At 40.1% G+C, this 16,327-nt stretch overlaps 1 protein-coding gene across 6 annotated transcripts in view; it reads left to right on the plus strand.

Moving 5' to 3' along the window:
• The window catches only part of qkia (QKI, KH domain containing, RNA binding a), an 84,246-nt gene extending 71,327 nt beyond the window's left edge, over positions 1 to 12,919 (plus strand). Inside the window, exons 5-8 of one of the 6 annotated variants that reach the window (XM_067614637.1) lie at positions 981 to 1,068; positions 2,504 to 2,944; positions 4,949 to 5,023; positions 6,275 to 12,919. In XM_067614637.1, coding sequence (XP_067470738.1) covers positions 981 to 1,068; positions 2,504 to 2,944; positions 4,949 to 5,023; positions 6,275 to 6,291 — 621 coding nt within the window. In that variant the 3' untranslated portion in view covers positions 6,292 to 12,919. Of the gene's footprint in view, positions 1 to 980; positions 1,069 to 2,503; positions 2,945 to 4,948; positions 5,796 to 6,274 lie in introns of those variants that run through there. The other 5 variants (XM_067614640.1, XM_067614636.1, XM_067614638.1 and 2 more) reach the window with 5 other exon arrangements.
• The last annotated feature ends 3,408 nt before the right edge of the window (positions 12,920 to 16,327 follow it).

Raw genomic sequence — 16,327 nt, forward strand, 5'->3', positions numbered from 1 at the left:
GAAAACACCTTCCTGCTTTTATTCCTGCCACCACTAAAAGGCTAGTCTGCCTTTATCTGAATGCACATGATGCGTACATGCAGATGTAGAGTGCATATGCATTAGCCACCTGTTTTTGTATTTGTTAGTTGAAGTGATGAGCGAACAATTTTTTTTTTCCTTTTAGCAGCAAAAGGCATGGAGTCAATAGTTCACCTAAGGTGGATCTGAGGTCAGCAAGGCTTCACCCGCCTGTCTTTGCACACTTCAGTTTGGAGAGTAATTCACATAAGGCCCTACTTAAATTATGATGTACAACCTGGAAAATCACAGGGGCTTTTGTGTTGTCATGGTTATTGAGTGTTCGGTAGCTTCAGGGGAAATGGAGTTGGGGGCGGTGGCGGTGGTGGTGGTGGTGGTGGGGGGTGGAGAAAGGAACGGGGGAGGATTGGGTGGGTGTGAGTGGGAGGAGGGGTGCTATCTTAATTGCTTTCCGTGAATAATTTCAGTCCCCTAATTTGGTGATAATGACAGTGGCTGCTGCTTTTGTATTTATTTATCCAAACATTAATTGACAGGACTGACATTAGCCAGGGCGGTTATTGCGCATTTGATTGCGCACAAGGAAGCAAAGAAAATTACAGTAATTATCATTGTGATATGGATTATGAATATGCATTCCCACACTTATGACACATGTCTCTGTCAGCATTTTAGGAACAAGGCACTCTGCCATGACAACAGCACTTCAGCTTATCACCATCTCAGTTTCCCCTAAGCCATTCCAACCAGTGCTTGTGGAGAACAGATGACATGTCATTTCCAAATAATTTAGCTGCCCCACTGTAGCTTTTTTAACAACACCCGGACATGTAGTTAGGCGAAATGGTCGTCATGCGGATTGTTTCAGTTGGCCTGTAAAGGGGCCTCAGCTTGTGTGGAATTAATGTGTGGTGTGTGATATTAAAATGTCTTTTTTTTTGTTGTTTTTTTTTTCCCAGGCGGAGGGAGAAGACAATTTGAAGAAAATGCAGCTGATGGAGTTGGCGATTCTCAATGGGACATACAGAGACAACAACATCAAAACACGTAAGCTGCCATAAACATAAACACAAACATAAATCCATCTATTCCACACCATACAGAACAAATCTTTTAACTGCATAAACCACATTTATTATATATGATTTCTCTATTTCTCATTAACTAATACTGTTTACTCTCATGAAATTAATGTGTAGTCAGATCTCCTGTGTACATACCATCATATTATCTTTGACCAGTAGCAGACCTCTCTCTCTCAAGCTGTCCAAACAATTCATGTTTACCTACCCGACCATGAGTAGGAGAACCTCCATTTCGTTCTTCTCCATATTTCTTTCCTCTTCATCCATCCCTGCGTCCATCCTTTCCCCTGCAATCCACATGCGATCGCTCTATATCACTTGCTCTTAGCGGACTCTTAACTTTCAGCGCACTGCTGGAACCCACCTGCTCAACTCTGCATGTTAATCACTAGTTCACACATCTACAGTGTTTGCTCCTTTATCACCGCCTTGAGTGTGATTTCTACATGCATAATCACATATGTGATTTGGATATAAATAAAATCATATAAAGACCAAACATTTTATGCATTTAGAACTTTTTTTTTTACTTGAACCCTTGGATTCTTAAATATCATTCAGATATTAATTTGAAAACTAACCTATAATAAATTCTTCCATATAATTGTATTCAAAATCATTCAATGAAACTCAAAGTGATTCATTTGGCTGTTAGATTAACATATTTATCATCCGCTCAAATTGTTGCCACGATGAACGGGCCCAACACTTAACGATAGTAACAATAGCGCTTGATTTGATTGACTTGCCTTTGGGTAAGCTTTTGTGACATCGATCATAGCACATGCTAATGTAGCACCGCTTGAAAAATGATTTTGTTCCTCTGTATGTAATACAACCTAAATGGACTGCTGACCGTGTAGAGGATCAACATCTTAAAATCCCTAAGAACTTAGGTGAACTTAAGCATCGTACTCGATAATCTTCACATCATTCCTCAGGTCCTAATCAGCCTTTGTGAAACTTTGTGCCTCTCCTCTACCTCCAGTCAGCAGCTCCATTTCTGTTGGTGTGTGCATTGTTTACCTCACTTAATGCCATTTCCAGTAGATGAATGTATAGCTGCTGTGGTGATTGGTATGCTTTGAATGCATTGGGATGACAGCAGCATTTTGTGCTTCTTGTGTTTTGGTGTGAGGGGTTGTTTTTATTTTTGTTTTGCTCTGTTGACTTTTTATTTGCAACAGATTGTGGCTTTTGTGGTGCACCACCATGATCATTGCATGGACTAATTTTCCCTTTTGCCCCTCTTCTCTCCCCTCTCTCCCTGCCACCTTTTTTTCCTCCTTTCATATTTTCACCCTTCACTGTTCATCTGTGATTATGATCAAACGCACTATACTTTTGTCTTTTGTCCTCTTTCTCTCTCCTGTCCTTCGCTCTCTTGCTTATGGCAGCCACCCTTGCGTTTTCTCTTGCAGCAGCGGCAGCAGCCGCTCAGGGCCCCCGTCTCATAGCGGCCCCCACAGGTCAGGTGTTGCCTCCCCCGGCACTCCGGCCCCCAACACCAGCTGGGGCCCCCATCATGAACCTCATCCGGCCCACTCAGATGGCTGCCATGCTGCCCAATGGCACCCCCACCCTGGTGCCTCCCACACCGGATGGCGGGCTTATCTACACCACCCCTTACGAGTACCCTTACGCCCTGGCACCCACCTCCCTGCTGGAGTACCCCATCGAGCACAGTGGGGTTCTAGGTAAGAGAGCCTGGGGAAGCATGGGTGCAGCAGGTACAGCGGCCAACTTTAGCCAGCCTGGACATGAGGGCAGCTTGTTTTACCCCGGAGCTGGGGTGCTGGACGCGGCTTCCATGAGCCACAGTCAGGACTTGTTGAAAGGTAAATATGTCGTGTCCACCTGAGGATCAAAACAGACAAACTCACAGGGTGGATGTGCTGGTGAAGCTCTTGATAATGGGATGACCAACTGTGTGGCTGATATGGACATTTTAATAAAATGGCAAAAGGGGGGCAGAAATTACCTTGTGAAGGCTAGGCTCTTTCAAAGTTCTCTTTATAATTTAGACTAAGGTTACTTTACTGTTTTACTTAACACTCTTGCCAAACAGTTTTGCTCCCAGGTTTACACTGCCTCTTTTCTGCAAGGTTTATATAGGAGGACTTGCCTCAGTCTGAAATGAGGCACACTGACAGAAACACGCTCACATACTCGCAGCCTGCTCTCTAACCTTTTCATGCACTGGCCTGGAGGCATATTCAGTCTGGCGGCAGATCCCCTCAGATTTCTACAGCTTTTGAAATCATTTCTCTGTGCTGTTCTCTGCAGGCAGGCCTTGATGCCTGTAGATAGTCCCTCGCTCACTCCCACTGGGGATGTTCATTAAATTCCTCCAGTCTTCCCTTTTTTTTTTTTCTTCGCCTTCCCCTTTCTCCATTGTCTTAGATTCACCCCTCTTGAACTTGGGCTGTGTGCTAATACCTGACGTTCCTCTCAGTTTCTCTGTCAGGAGTACAGTTCAATATGTGGGTGTATATATTATATTCATTCTCAATGGTGCTTTAAGCTCACCGCATCTGCTACCAAAGAGACAAGTGAACATCTATTAAAGAAATAGAGTCTGATACGAACGCCATATGTCGTATTGAGGCTATAACGAACAAAAGCAAAGCTGTTTCACATATGAAGACAGAAGATGCCTTTGTCAGTAGCTGTCCAGCTTTAATTTGACACAGTGCTCCTTAAATGTTGTCATCTTTTGGCAGCGGCAGACACAAGTGTGATTTTAGCTGACCTGTGTATTTGAGGTGCCTCTGGGACTCATGTGTAGAACAGACAGGGGCAGCTGACTGGCTTTTCTCTCTTTAACTTGCAGGGTTACACCAGCTTAGTGCATTTTATTTACTCACACTATCGATTGGTGCCTTCAGCAACACAGGGCCCTGTGGAACACACTCACTCCTTATACTCACACACACTCTCATGCACTCAGCTTGGCTGCCTGCGCTACTATATCTAGCCGCCATTGGCTTCACTGAGAGTAAGGAAATGTTAAGCCATCTGCTGCTTCAGAGTAGTGTAGGTGGCCGCATAGTCATCAGCCAAAACTTGCTCTTAACTTGACAATGCCACAACAAAATCTTTGTTGAAAGTTAGAACTTACTTCAGATGTCCTCTGTACCTTTGGGAAGGCTTTTTATTTTTTATTTCTCAATTCCTGCACGCGTCACATTTTTGTAATACTTGAACATACAGTGACACGCAAAACAGTTTGTTTGTGTCATGTATGCTTATACGAGGCAGTGTCAGCCACTGCGAGGAGGAAGAAATCAGTTGTGACAAATATAGGAGGAGAAATGACAGCGTCTGCTGCCAGCGAGCAGATTGACCTGGAGAGAAATGGTGAAAGAGAAAATGAAAGAGAGAAGGGAGAGGCAGGTGGTGTCTGGCACTATTCAATTACCATCAGAGCTGTATTGGATTTTCCCACCTTTCAAAATAAAGAGACAAATTTCTCTCAGTCCCCCTCCGGATCCCACAGGAAGAATCACATAATATTTTCCAGACAGCCTCCATATAACTCTGAGCACTGTGGAATTTTATTACTTAAGTTATGCATTTTTAAATACCAAGTAAAAACTCCAAAAAGGTGTTGTTATTATTTTTTCTACTGCATTTTTCTACACATTAAAAAAAAAAAAAAGATGTGTGGTGTGTATATGTACTATAATCTGTATTATGTTGCTATTCTGTGTATTGTTGTATAATCCAAGCATTATAATGACAATGGTTAAAAATGTGAATGTTATTACTGTAAAAGATGACTGTTTTTTCCCCTGTTCAAAGTGAATGGTTTCTAACCTTGTGGACCTGTTACAATCTAGGTGCAATGGCTACTAAAGTGAGACGGCATGACACGCGGGTCCATCCTTACCAAAGGATTGTGACCGCTGACAGAGGTCAGTTTAGTCTCTTAGCTACTCTCTGCTATTGACTGATGCATTTCAATGATTATTATGCCTATTAATGCCTCAATGCCTTAGTTGGGAATTTGTATATTGTCTTTATTGTATTTTTTTTTTTTTCCTCTCCCCCCACCACCTTTCCTACCCCATACATCCACACACCAGCTAAATGGTTGATTGTGGTATGCACATTTTGTTTACATTTAGTACTTAACATATACAGTATACGTAGGCTGTGTATATTTCGAAGCTCAGGCAAAAACAGCTTTTGGTTTATGCAGCTGTGAACCCAGGACAGGTAGTACTTGCAGGTAGTGTTGATGGTGTTAAATGACATTCCTCTGACGTGAGATTATAGCCTAAAATGGGGCAGGCTTGTTCCCATACATGATTCATCTCCTCAGCTCATAAGGAGCAAAGAAAAAAGGAGAAGCATTTCTATACTGTATCTGAGAGCCCTAGCAGGCGGAAGACAAGTAGCCATGCTGCTACCAGGCACCATTTCACCTTGAAATTTAAATTTATTTTGGATTTTTATTTTTCTATGGAAGATAGACACGCACAGACATAAGCTGAGGTAGCTTGCATTCTCTCCAGTGTATTGCAAATATTGAAATAAAGCTAAAATACATTTTTAATATTTCAGTTGTACATGAGGTACTGTCATTTTATATTTGAGCATTTTATATCAAATGTATTTATGGTTCTTGTGTATATTTATATTATATAAAACTATACTGCTAAATAAAGAGAAAGAATCGGAAAACATCGATTCATCTATTCATTGCACATTTAACACTAGTCACAAGTTATCTCTCACATAACATTAGCTATCGTAAGTCTCCTTACCACTAATCACACTGTTTGTAACTTGCACTCCAACTTGACAGACACTAAAACACTAGATTTTTTGTTATTTTGTTTGTCTGTCCGACCTCTCTTTGCTTCTGTTTTTTTTTTTTTTGGTTTTGGGGGCAATGTGCGCTTTAAATAAAACCACCAAGCTACCTGATTCAGGGTGGGGGCTTAGTAGTACTTGGGATCATGATGTGACCGCGTCATGATTTATAATGAGATTAGCTGGGTTCATCTCATATTGGCAGGGGAATTAGGAGCAGGGGGCGACATAAGAGATTGCATTCATTTTATTGTTAAAATGATGTCATTCCAGTCTCTTCTTGCTGACACTAATATCCTTTCTATCTTTTTTTTCTGTTTGTTTTGTTTTTGTTTCTAACCACCTAGCCGCCACCGGCAACTAACACATGACCTTCTGACCTCTGAACTCTTCACCCAATGACGAGCCGCCCCAAGCCTGCCTGCTGATCAGTTAACTGGTAATTGCCTTTTGCTAGCCTCTCGGACGCAAGTGAGAGAGAGAGAGAGGCGCCTGCCCGTACAGTTACCCTAACACGTTCTGACAAAAAATAGAAACCAACGCAGAATCTTCACAGAAACACAACAAAACCCAACAAAGTTGTGTAATATTCATTTTTTCCCTCTGTTCATTGAGTTTAATTCCCATTCTTTCTCTTTCTTTTTCTTCATGAATCATATACTGGGTGGATGTTTGTGGTATTACTCATAAATCTGCACTGAATTATATAGCAATAAAGACCCCACCCGCCCTCCTTAAATCGCTCTGATTTGGTGACCTCACATGTACGAATCAAACAAAGGTCAATATCTATTTGACGCAAACCATTTGGTTTCAGAGATATGACATAATCCCGTTGAAATGTGCACCACCCTCCTCCCCCATCCAAAAGAAATACTTAAAGCCCCCTAACTGCTCCCACCCTGTTCCAACACCCACCTATTGGGAGAGAAAAAGAAATAGAAGGAAAGAGAACATACACTCACATTAACTTGTTTAATTTCTCTCATTTTTCACATGTAGTGCAGTTGTTGAGCTCTAAGATGTAATTATGAGCTGACACATTCTGGGTGTGCCCCTCAAACAGCTTTCTGTCTGTTTTTTAAAAAAGCATGGCTGAAATGATTGCAAAAGAAGCTTTTTATGATTTATGTGTTGTTTTGTTTTTTTTTTCTTCTGTCTTGTTTTTTTGTTTTTGTTTTGTTTTGCTTTACTTTTGAGTCATTTTCTCCACTTGATTTTTAGCTTCTCTGTTCATATTTGACTAATTAGCTTTGCTTAAATTGACTAGCCAAAATAAGGCAGGTGGTTATCTCTGGAAAAACAAAACGCAATCTTATGTTTGACGCAGGCTGCTGAAACTAAGAAATGATGAAGGGCAAAATGGGAAGGTCATAATTTGGGATGATGGGTTTGTGTGTGTGTTGTTTTTTTTTAATTACTACTACAATGAAAGTAGGGTGTGCTGAGGCTTTGGGGACATTGGAGCAGTGCTTATAAGCTACTGACCATTGCTACGCCCCCATCCACACTACATCCATTATACAGTGCCTGATGTATTTAGAAAAAAAAAAAAATATCTCAATGAGTTAGCTGAGCTGTGATCGAAAAGACAAAAAAAAAAAAGTATCAAGTGTGCATATTTAGCCAAAGGGTTTTCCAATGAATTATATATCTGCAATTATGCATCTGTCTCACAGAGGGCTCTCTTTGTGATTTTTAGAGTTTGGAAGGGTGTGAATTTGTGGTGCCTGCCTTCAGCTGGAACAGACAGCCAGTCAGTTTAGATGATTTTTGACTCATTAATGCTCTTTTTTTTTTTTTTTTTTTTTTTTTTTCTGAGGAAATGAAAGCAGGCAATTAACACTAAAACAACCGACTCATTTACAGTACATTGCTAGGGGGAAGGGCACTTTGAAGTTCTGTATATACATGCGTCTAGATACCTGGCTTCTATATTAAGTTGTTTCATCAGCCACATTGCCAAAAGAGTGTTTATTTTGTTTTATTTTTCATTTTTTTGCATCTCAATATTTGGCCAATATCTGTTTCATGTGTTTTTTTTATTTTTAACCCCGGTGTGAAATGTTACATCAGTCGGGATGTCAGGTGGGCATAATCTGAGCCTTCTTGCAAATTAGACTAATTATTTTTTGAGTTTTAATTATTTTAGTGATGAAACGTTCATTATTTTATTTTTTTTTTAACACTTGACAAACCACCCAAAAGCGCATCCACAATGTGTCACACCTCCCTGTGATGGTAGTCTAGCTCCTGAGCCCACACTCTTTTGTTTAACTCTCAAGAAAAAAATAGGATGTGAAAGCCATGCCTGCCTGTTCAAATTGCTTTATACATACGTCTTATATATATATAAATATATATATATAAATATATAAAAATGTAGATATCTGTCATTGCATATACAAATACAGAAGAGAACAAAAAATAGATAATTTTACAGGGTGCTGGAGAAGAGAAAAAAATTAAAAATCTATTTTTGGCAATTTTAGCTTTTGATACTTTACTTGCAGATACAAAATCTGATGAAAAAAAAATAAAAATAATAAAAAAAAAAAGTTTAAAACAGTATAGGGGAAAACAGAAAAACCGAGTGGGTGAGGAAAAGTGCTGTTACCCTGGATATGATTAGAACGGAAGATGAAGACCAAAACAGTCATAACCCTTAGAACGATGGCGAGGACGAGAGCAAGACAAGACGCCCAGAGAGTTTTTAAAAGGATCAAATCAAAGTGCCTTATCAACAGTGGTTTCTGTTTTCTGAGTATTCCAGTTGTGTTCAGTAATATCCAGCACCCACCAAGATGGCGCAGAGAGGAATGGCTAGTGTTACACGCTCTGAATAGTTGAGCAGGGTAGCTCCCACCATATAGTGGCGTTACCGAAGTTACTCTATGCAAAAAGAATAGCAGTCGTTTTTGACCAGCTAAATATGTGCCATGGTTTTGTCTTCCTGAAATGATTTTATTTTTTTCTTTTACTTGATGGCCCTTTACTCTGCTGTATGAGCAGGTTTCGTTCTCTTTTTATTTAGATTTTAAATGATCATATGAAATATTGTCTTTTGGATTTATTTTGGTGACTGTGACTAACTTCCTAGAACAAATTGAACTGCCAATAGCAATGCAGTAGTCTGCCAGAACATGTTCATGATCATGAGCTGAGAAAAATACATAATATTCAAGGGGATGGATATGAAATGGGAGGTCATTCCCGTTGGCGTTACGCCTGCTTGTTTCAACAGCTGCAAACTGAAAGCATCCAGTCCATGTCAATATCTCTCAATGTCAATTTGACAATAAAGCAAACTATCGATACAATCAGGAGATTTACAATGGACAAGAGAAGCGCTGAATAATGAAACGAGCAACTCTATTTCACAGCCAAATAGTTTTCAGTTATTGAAACAACAGACAGTTTATCGCTGGAAGGTAAAACTCATAATATTGAACTGAGGAATTCATAGATCCCGATATTACCCTTGGCAGTTTGTTTTTCTATTTATAGCTCTTTTCATCATGCTGTTACACCGAAAGGTCAATGAATTTTTCTTTTTCAGTGTTATTATTTTAAATTGAAATGCAATATTAAAGTGGAGCAAGTGATGGGTATTCAGCATTTGACAGTATTAAGAAAATTCCCTCTGCAATGTTACAACTTGCTGTGTCATTGTGAAAGGCTGGATAAAGTCCATCAGGTGAAAGGTTAACTCTATACCTACCGTATTCTCTCTGGCCTGCCTACTACATGTATGATAATGTAATTAACAGCCATTGTTACAGGTTTATAATGTATTTTTCTAATCTCATTTTATATGTATATTAATCATGTTTCTGAGTGCTTTTTTTTTTTTTTTTTTTTTTTTTTTTTTAAATGAAACCCACTGCAACTTTTTTTCCCCCCCTAAACAGCCCTCTCTTCCTCCCCCCTTCTCTTTTACATCTTGAAAACTGTCTCTTGTGGGGAGTGTTGCCTTTTCCCTGTTATATTTTGTTTTGTTTTCTTGCCAATTCCCAGCTTGTTTAACTCATTAGCTACTTTATTAGTTTTCTTGTCATAAGTATTTTTACATGCTTGCATTTAGTTTTCATGGTGTATGCTGTTATTTTTCTTATTAACCTCTTGGCATTTATTTTAATAAAACATTCTTAGTAAGAATTTTACTAACTTGCTGATATTTTGTCTTGTGTTTTTAACCAGTTTCATGAATGTATTACCTTGGTCTGGTTCACGGACTAACACAATTAAAACTGGTGTCTGGCCACCACTTACACTGACTGATTGACACACACACACACTACATAAAGACACACACACACATATACACACAGCTCTACATACAATCACTCAACACATACACACACACATATACACACACACAACCTAACTGGAAACTGCACGAGTTGATAAGCGTCCCTCACTCCCGCTCACGCATTCTCACCTCTTGTGCTGGAGAAATCTGCTGACACTCTTCATACTTGCCCTCCCCGCTCCGTTCCAACACCGCTGCTGTGTCTCATCGTCTCTGCTCAGAGACAACTCTCTTGTTAGTCGTCCTGTCCTTCTGTGTCACCGAACCTGCGAGACGGCAGGGAGTGTCGTAGTGTCGGGGTGTAAGCTGCACGTTACTTGAGGTCACTGATTAACTTCCTGGTCAGTTGTTCTCTCCTTGAACAAAGCACACTTTACTGATTCGAGTACGATTTGTCTGTACACAAAGGTTACAACTCTCATAGAGTCTAAAAAAATTTTTAAAAATCCCTGAAGATACAACATTTCCCACAGATATCCTCTTTCTCTAATCGTTCGGGATCTTTGCAAAAATGCTGCATATTAGTCATCTCAAAAGGATTAATTTTACTGTGAATTATATAGAGCAGAACATCTCATCATCGCCACACATTGTAGACGTAGGGAGTCATTTACAACAAATTTATAGGACACAGTTGTGATAGTCTAAAGCTGTCCCCAGTCTTTCTTTTTTTTTTTTTTCTTTCTCTATTGCTTTTCCACGGCTTGTTATGCCTGGATAGCAGCATTACAGTTATCACCAGCTGTTGTCTGTTTGGTGAACACTTTCCCCCCATTCAGCTTATTGATATAACAGCTAATACTGGGCCATTTGGGAGCATCCATAATGCTTAGACACACACCAGTACACCATGCCAATATGAAGTACTTTGGGATCAACCTTACTATTCCTTCCAGTGTAAAATGCTGATATGGCTTTCAGCTAGCTAGTATTTATTGTTTTTTTGAAGGGGAAGGGGGGTTGGGGGGTTGGAGGGTTTTGTCTGAAACACTGCCAGTGTGTGTTGTTCATTCTACTGCTGTGTCAGTGCTCTCGTCCCTGGGTTCACTCAGCTCTCTTCTCTCTATTCAGCTTTCTTCCTCCTTCACTAATTCAAGGTATTGACACTGACACACAAGCAAAAGATTAACTTCATTAATCCTGATTATTACTTTAACCCACTGAGTGATGCCTACAGATTTTTTTTTTTTTTTTAATTTTTTTTAATCTGCACAACAAAAACGACTTGGCCTTAACTGTTCCAATTCTCTTAATGTCCCAGCAAGCACAGAACAAGGATTAAAAGTGTCTAACATCAAATTTAACATTTGTCTCCTCTCTGAAATTAACTGAAATATTAATAACACCTGCTTGTACACCAGCAAGTAGAGACAGAGACTGGATTACTGGCAGCCAGCCCAAGTTGTTTTCCCCCCCTTTTCAGTAACTACGCTTTTATACATTTAGTGTTGTCAGCCATAAGCTTTTTTTATTTATTAATGTAGGATTGGCTCTTCTGTACCGTAATGAGCAACTTGAGCTAAAAAATCCGTCCATTAGCAGCAGATCTGTTTTTATGCTGTCACGAGTCTTGCCTTTTTATATGTCACAGAGGTTTTCAGCGGCTCGCCTCAAAACACCAAGCCGATAGAAAAGAAAAAAAAAAAAAAAAAAAAAAAGACGTTAAGTGGCAAGTTATTCTTCTGGAGCACAATGTATTACAAACACTGCCTAAAGTATAGCATTTGTGAGTTTAAAAAGTGCCTTTTTTTTCCCTGAGATTGGAAAATAATATATTTTTGTACTTTATCATTCAAGTGCCAATTTGTCATTCTGTCTCCCTTTATCTCGCCAAAAGCTTTTTTGTTGAGCACAAAAAAAAAACAACTAAATGCCCACGCTTTTTTTTTTTTTTTTTTTTTAAATCACTTTGAAATATAAACTGGGAAAGTTTGACCACAAATGAGGAATTTGGTCACAGATGTTTCCCTCCATTAAACTTTGGCTTAATGGGTCCTGTTTTCGATTTGATTCACTGAGAACTTATTTTTTTCTCTCTCTGATTGGACCACAGTATGCCGTAAACGACTGTTTGCATACTGCTGCCATCTCTGGCCGAGTTCTCAGTTCTTTCCAAATCTGTCGCAGGGCATTCAGTGTATTTATCTACTAACTGCCTTTTCACCTGTCAATCTTTTATTTTTTCTTCTGTTCTGTTTAACAAACATTCCTCCAATGAGTTAAACGGCAGGTCAACCAATCAGTATTGGTCTCAGTGATGTAGCACTCAGGTGGTTAAAGGGCAAATGCTACAAAAACACAGAATGAAACATTTTTAGCCCCACTGGATTTTTTTGTGTTTTTTTTTTTTTTCTTTATTTTTGACTGTGATAAACATGCATAAAAAAAAAGTATAATACATTTTTTACTAAAATTATACTATTATGATATATACTGTAAGTTCCTCATCCATAGTGGTGCACTAAAATCTGTGAGATTTTTTTCTTTTTTGTGGAGTTGTAAGTTTTTATGTGAAGTGGCCTTTATTTTGTTTTGTGTTACCTTGTTTTTATAGAGGGTTAGACTGAGAATTTTGAATAGGGTATCAAATATGTAATGCCAGTTTTTGTTGCTCACACCAAAAAAAAAAAAAGGAAAACAAATGTCATGTGTGCAATAAAGAACCATATTTACAAGCTTCCCTCTGACTGCTCTACATGGACTGGTCCTTGCTTCTGAGCTCTGCTTCTTTATCGGTGACATCATGTCTTTGGATTTGCTCTGACTTTGGGCATTTTAAAGGTAGGTGCGCCGCATTTGCAGAAAATAAAATGTGAGAGTTCAACATTATCAAAATAACTGTGTAAGCTCTCAAAGTGAGATCAAGCCCTCTCTTGGATTTAAGTGTGATGTTGGTGAAATGTTGACCTTCTGTGAGGGTCACAGCTAAAGCTTTCTCTCTTGAGATGGTATTTAGCGGTGAAATCCATTTCTGGCTGAAGTCGTTCTGGTGTTTAAACTGAATTTTTAAACGTCTGGCCTCAGGAACAACTGGCACATAAGTACTCAGCATTTCACTCCAGCCTGTCGTTTTGCACCTCCAGCAACCATGCATGACAGATGACATGGAGTAGTGTGGCATCAGGTTAAAAGTCGATGCTTCTAACCGCAAACTGAACACTGATGGATCTATTTTAATAAAGGCTAATTTACACATTTATGCGTCAGCATGTCAGTGCACGCAGCTGCGCACAGTGAACTCATCACAGAGGTCAGAGCCTCTCACTAAAAGCTGTGTGTTGTACTGGATGAGCCACATACTGTAGGGTTTATAAGTGTATAAACAGCAATATTTCGGTCATTAAATCATATGTATACATTACATCTGTTTTGCAGATGCTTTCACAATGAAGTGCATTAAAATTCAAAAGGAAATGTCCAAATAAACCTAATAAAACCATAAATGTGTTTAGAGAGGTGTGGTGCAAGTGCTTAGGGTTTTTCTTTTTCTTTTTTTTTTCTTTTTAAAGAAATGAGACTTGGATACTGGAGAATTAAATGCTTCAGGCCTCCGCCTGCATGCTTGAATTGATGAGTCAGTCTCAAATATCCTACATTCAAAAAATACATATCTGACACACATAGTTGTGTCAAACTGGTGGGTTAGTGTCCAAATAAAATCCCGTCAATGGCTTCTAATAATTAGGAGATGCATCAACAGATGTGTAGACTTGCAAATCTCAACTGTTGCTGCTGTCATTTTTACACCATCTTTGTCAAATTAAGGCTGGAACCAGAAGCGTAATCCCATTAACATAATGACTAGAGGTATGTGTGCTTATCTGGGCTCTGTTCTGCATTTTAAATCTGCACACATGCCAACTGGATACAAAGTGGTGTCTCTGTACACAATCAGCTCATGACAGATGCAGGTGGAAAATGAAATTCATCAATGTGGAAAACAAACTCCAGAGTCCCTCCATTTTTCCTCTCCTTATTTTGTGCTGTCAGTATATGAAGTTTGCTGTAGGCTACGGCGCATCCTCTCAGACTTCACCCTCATTATCAAACGCATCAAGTCAACTCTGGTATACTGGGGGGAGTCACGTGTATGTAAATGTGCTGAAAGAAGCAACAGAATTCCTAAACTTGTACGAAAATAAATGGATTCCTCTGGAAGACATTTACTGCGACCTGCCTTTTCACTGGGTGATTATCACATCCTTGTCAAACTGATGAGTCAGTGCTGCAGTTTTTTCCCCATTTGCACCAGTGTGGTATGTACAACAACTACTGTATGGCCACCTGATAACTTATGACCTGCGAGGAGATGAAAGCCAGACAACTGTTGTCACATTGTGAGAGTGGAGTAGTTACATCTTATTCACAATCACCAGCCGAAGTCCTTTATCTGAAGCAGTGCTACAAAAAAAAAAAAAAAAAAAAAAGACTTTGAAGTGGACGTCTCATTACGGCTCAAGCTGGCAACTCTGCAGGAAAATATCCAACGCCAGGGACAAATCTTTTTTTCTCAGCTTCTCTCCATTCTCTCATCCTCTTGCTGGAGGACAGAGCCGCAGAATAGGACGGTGGGGAGTAACGGTTCACGAGGGGGGGACTGCTGGGACTGCTGGAAGTGACTTTAATGTCATGCAGGAAGCAGGGAGCGAGAAAGAGCGGAGAAGTGGGAGGGAGGGGGGGGTGGGGGGGGGGTGCTGATGGTGGCTTTGACCCCCGGGAAGATGCATCAAAGGAGCATTTGTCGCAGAGACCAGCTGGGAGTCTAATCAGAAAAAGAGAACTTGTGTGTGTATGTGTATGTGTATGTTTTTTTTTTTAAATGGGTAGAGTGGAAGGGTTGCATCAGTAGTGACAGATGAACCAGCTTCCTGTGGAATGAATATAGGGCATTCATCAGAGTGCAGCTGTTTCTCTCTCTCTCTCTCTCTCTCTCTCTCTCTCTCTCTCGCTGCGTGTGTGTGTGTGTGTGTGTGGGGGAGAGAGAGAGACAGTTGTTGCAGAGTGCACAGTTGTTGCAGGTTTCTAGCTCAGATCGATGAATGAAACTCTATAGTTCTTTGGGCACCTGTGCCCAGTGACACAGTCTAGCAGCTGGATTTTGTGTGTTGGCAGCTGATTGTGTGTGTGTGTGTGTGTGTGTGTGTGTGTGTGTGTGTGTGTGTGTTAGAAACAATAAGAGAGTGAGACAGAGAGACAGACAGTGCAGCGATGAGCAACAGTTTTATTTATTTTATGGTAAGAGAGTATTTCTCCTTCAGGAATAGGTAACTGAGTTGTGTCTGACTCATCCGTAATTCATCACTCGGTATTGTAAAGTACAGGTGATTATGTCCTCTAAGTATCTATCTTTCCGAGAAAAGCTCATTCTCTTTGATAGCTACAAATAATATGCTCGGGTAGGTGGCGGACATTTTCAGATGATCTCATTATAAAGTCCCAGCACTAGTCCAAAGTCCTAACACTATTTCGATCCTTTTGCATATCCATATCTAACAGATCTGATGACATTTCCCTGCTCTGTCCATAGCGATGCTGTCACACAGATGTCACTGTAAGAAGTCAAATCGTCATGACCCATCAGTCATGTCGCTCCAGCTTGGACAAAATGATGAATCTTCCTCGCCAGTGTAGCAGGCTATCCCACTGTTTTTGTGCTGTTTCTGTTTTGAGTGATCTAGACAGGTGTGAGTACTGCAGGCCTGCTGTGTCACATAATGCTGACAGAGGATGTCAGCACAGGTGTGTGTGTGCGTCTGTCAGGTCTTTCTCTTTCTGTCCTTGCCTGCCGGGGTCATGTCTAGATGGTTACCCTAGATTTGCGAAACTCTCGCGAGATTTGTGTGTTTCTTCCTTGTGCTAAAAAATAATTATGTTTTATGATGTGACAACACTGTGGTTAAGGTCTGGTTAGGTTTAGGAGCAACAAACACTTGGTTAGGGTTAGTGAAAGATCATGGTTTGGGTTAAATCTTTCGCGGGTCTGGGGTTACCATCTAGTAGCCCAGGACGGACGAACTAAACAGCTCTAGAGAGGGCCCTTTGTGTTTTTCATGAGTTTTGCAGCCACCGTAGGTTCTCCTACACACTT

Source organism: Thunnus thynnus, chromosome 16 (genome assembly GCF_963924715.1).
Source record: "Thunnus thynnus chromosome 16, fThuThy2.1, whole genome shotgun sequence".
Taxonomy (NCBI): Eukaryota; Metazoa; Chordata; class Actinopteri; order Scombriformes; family Scombridae; genus Thunnus; species Thunnus thynnus.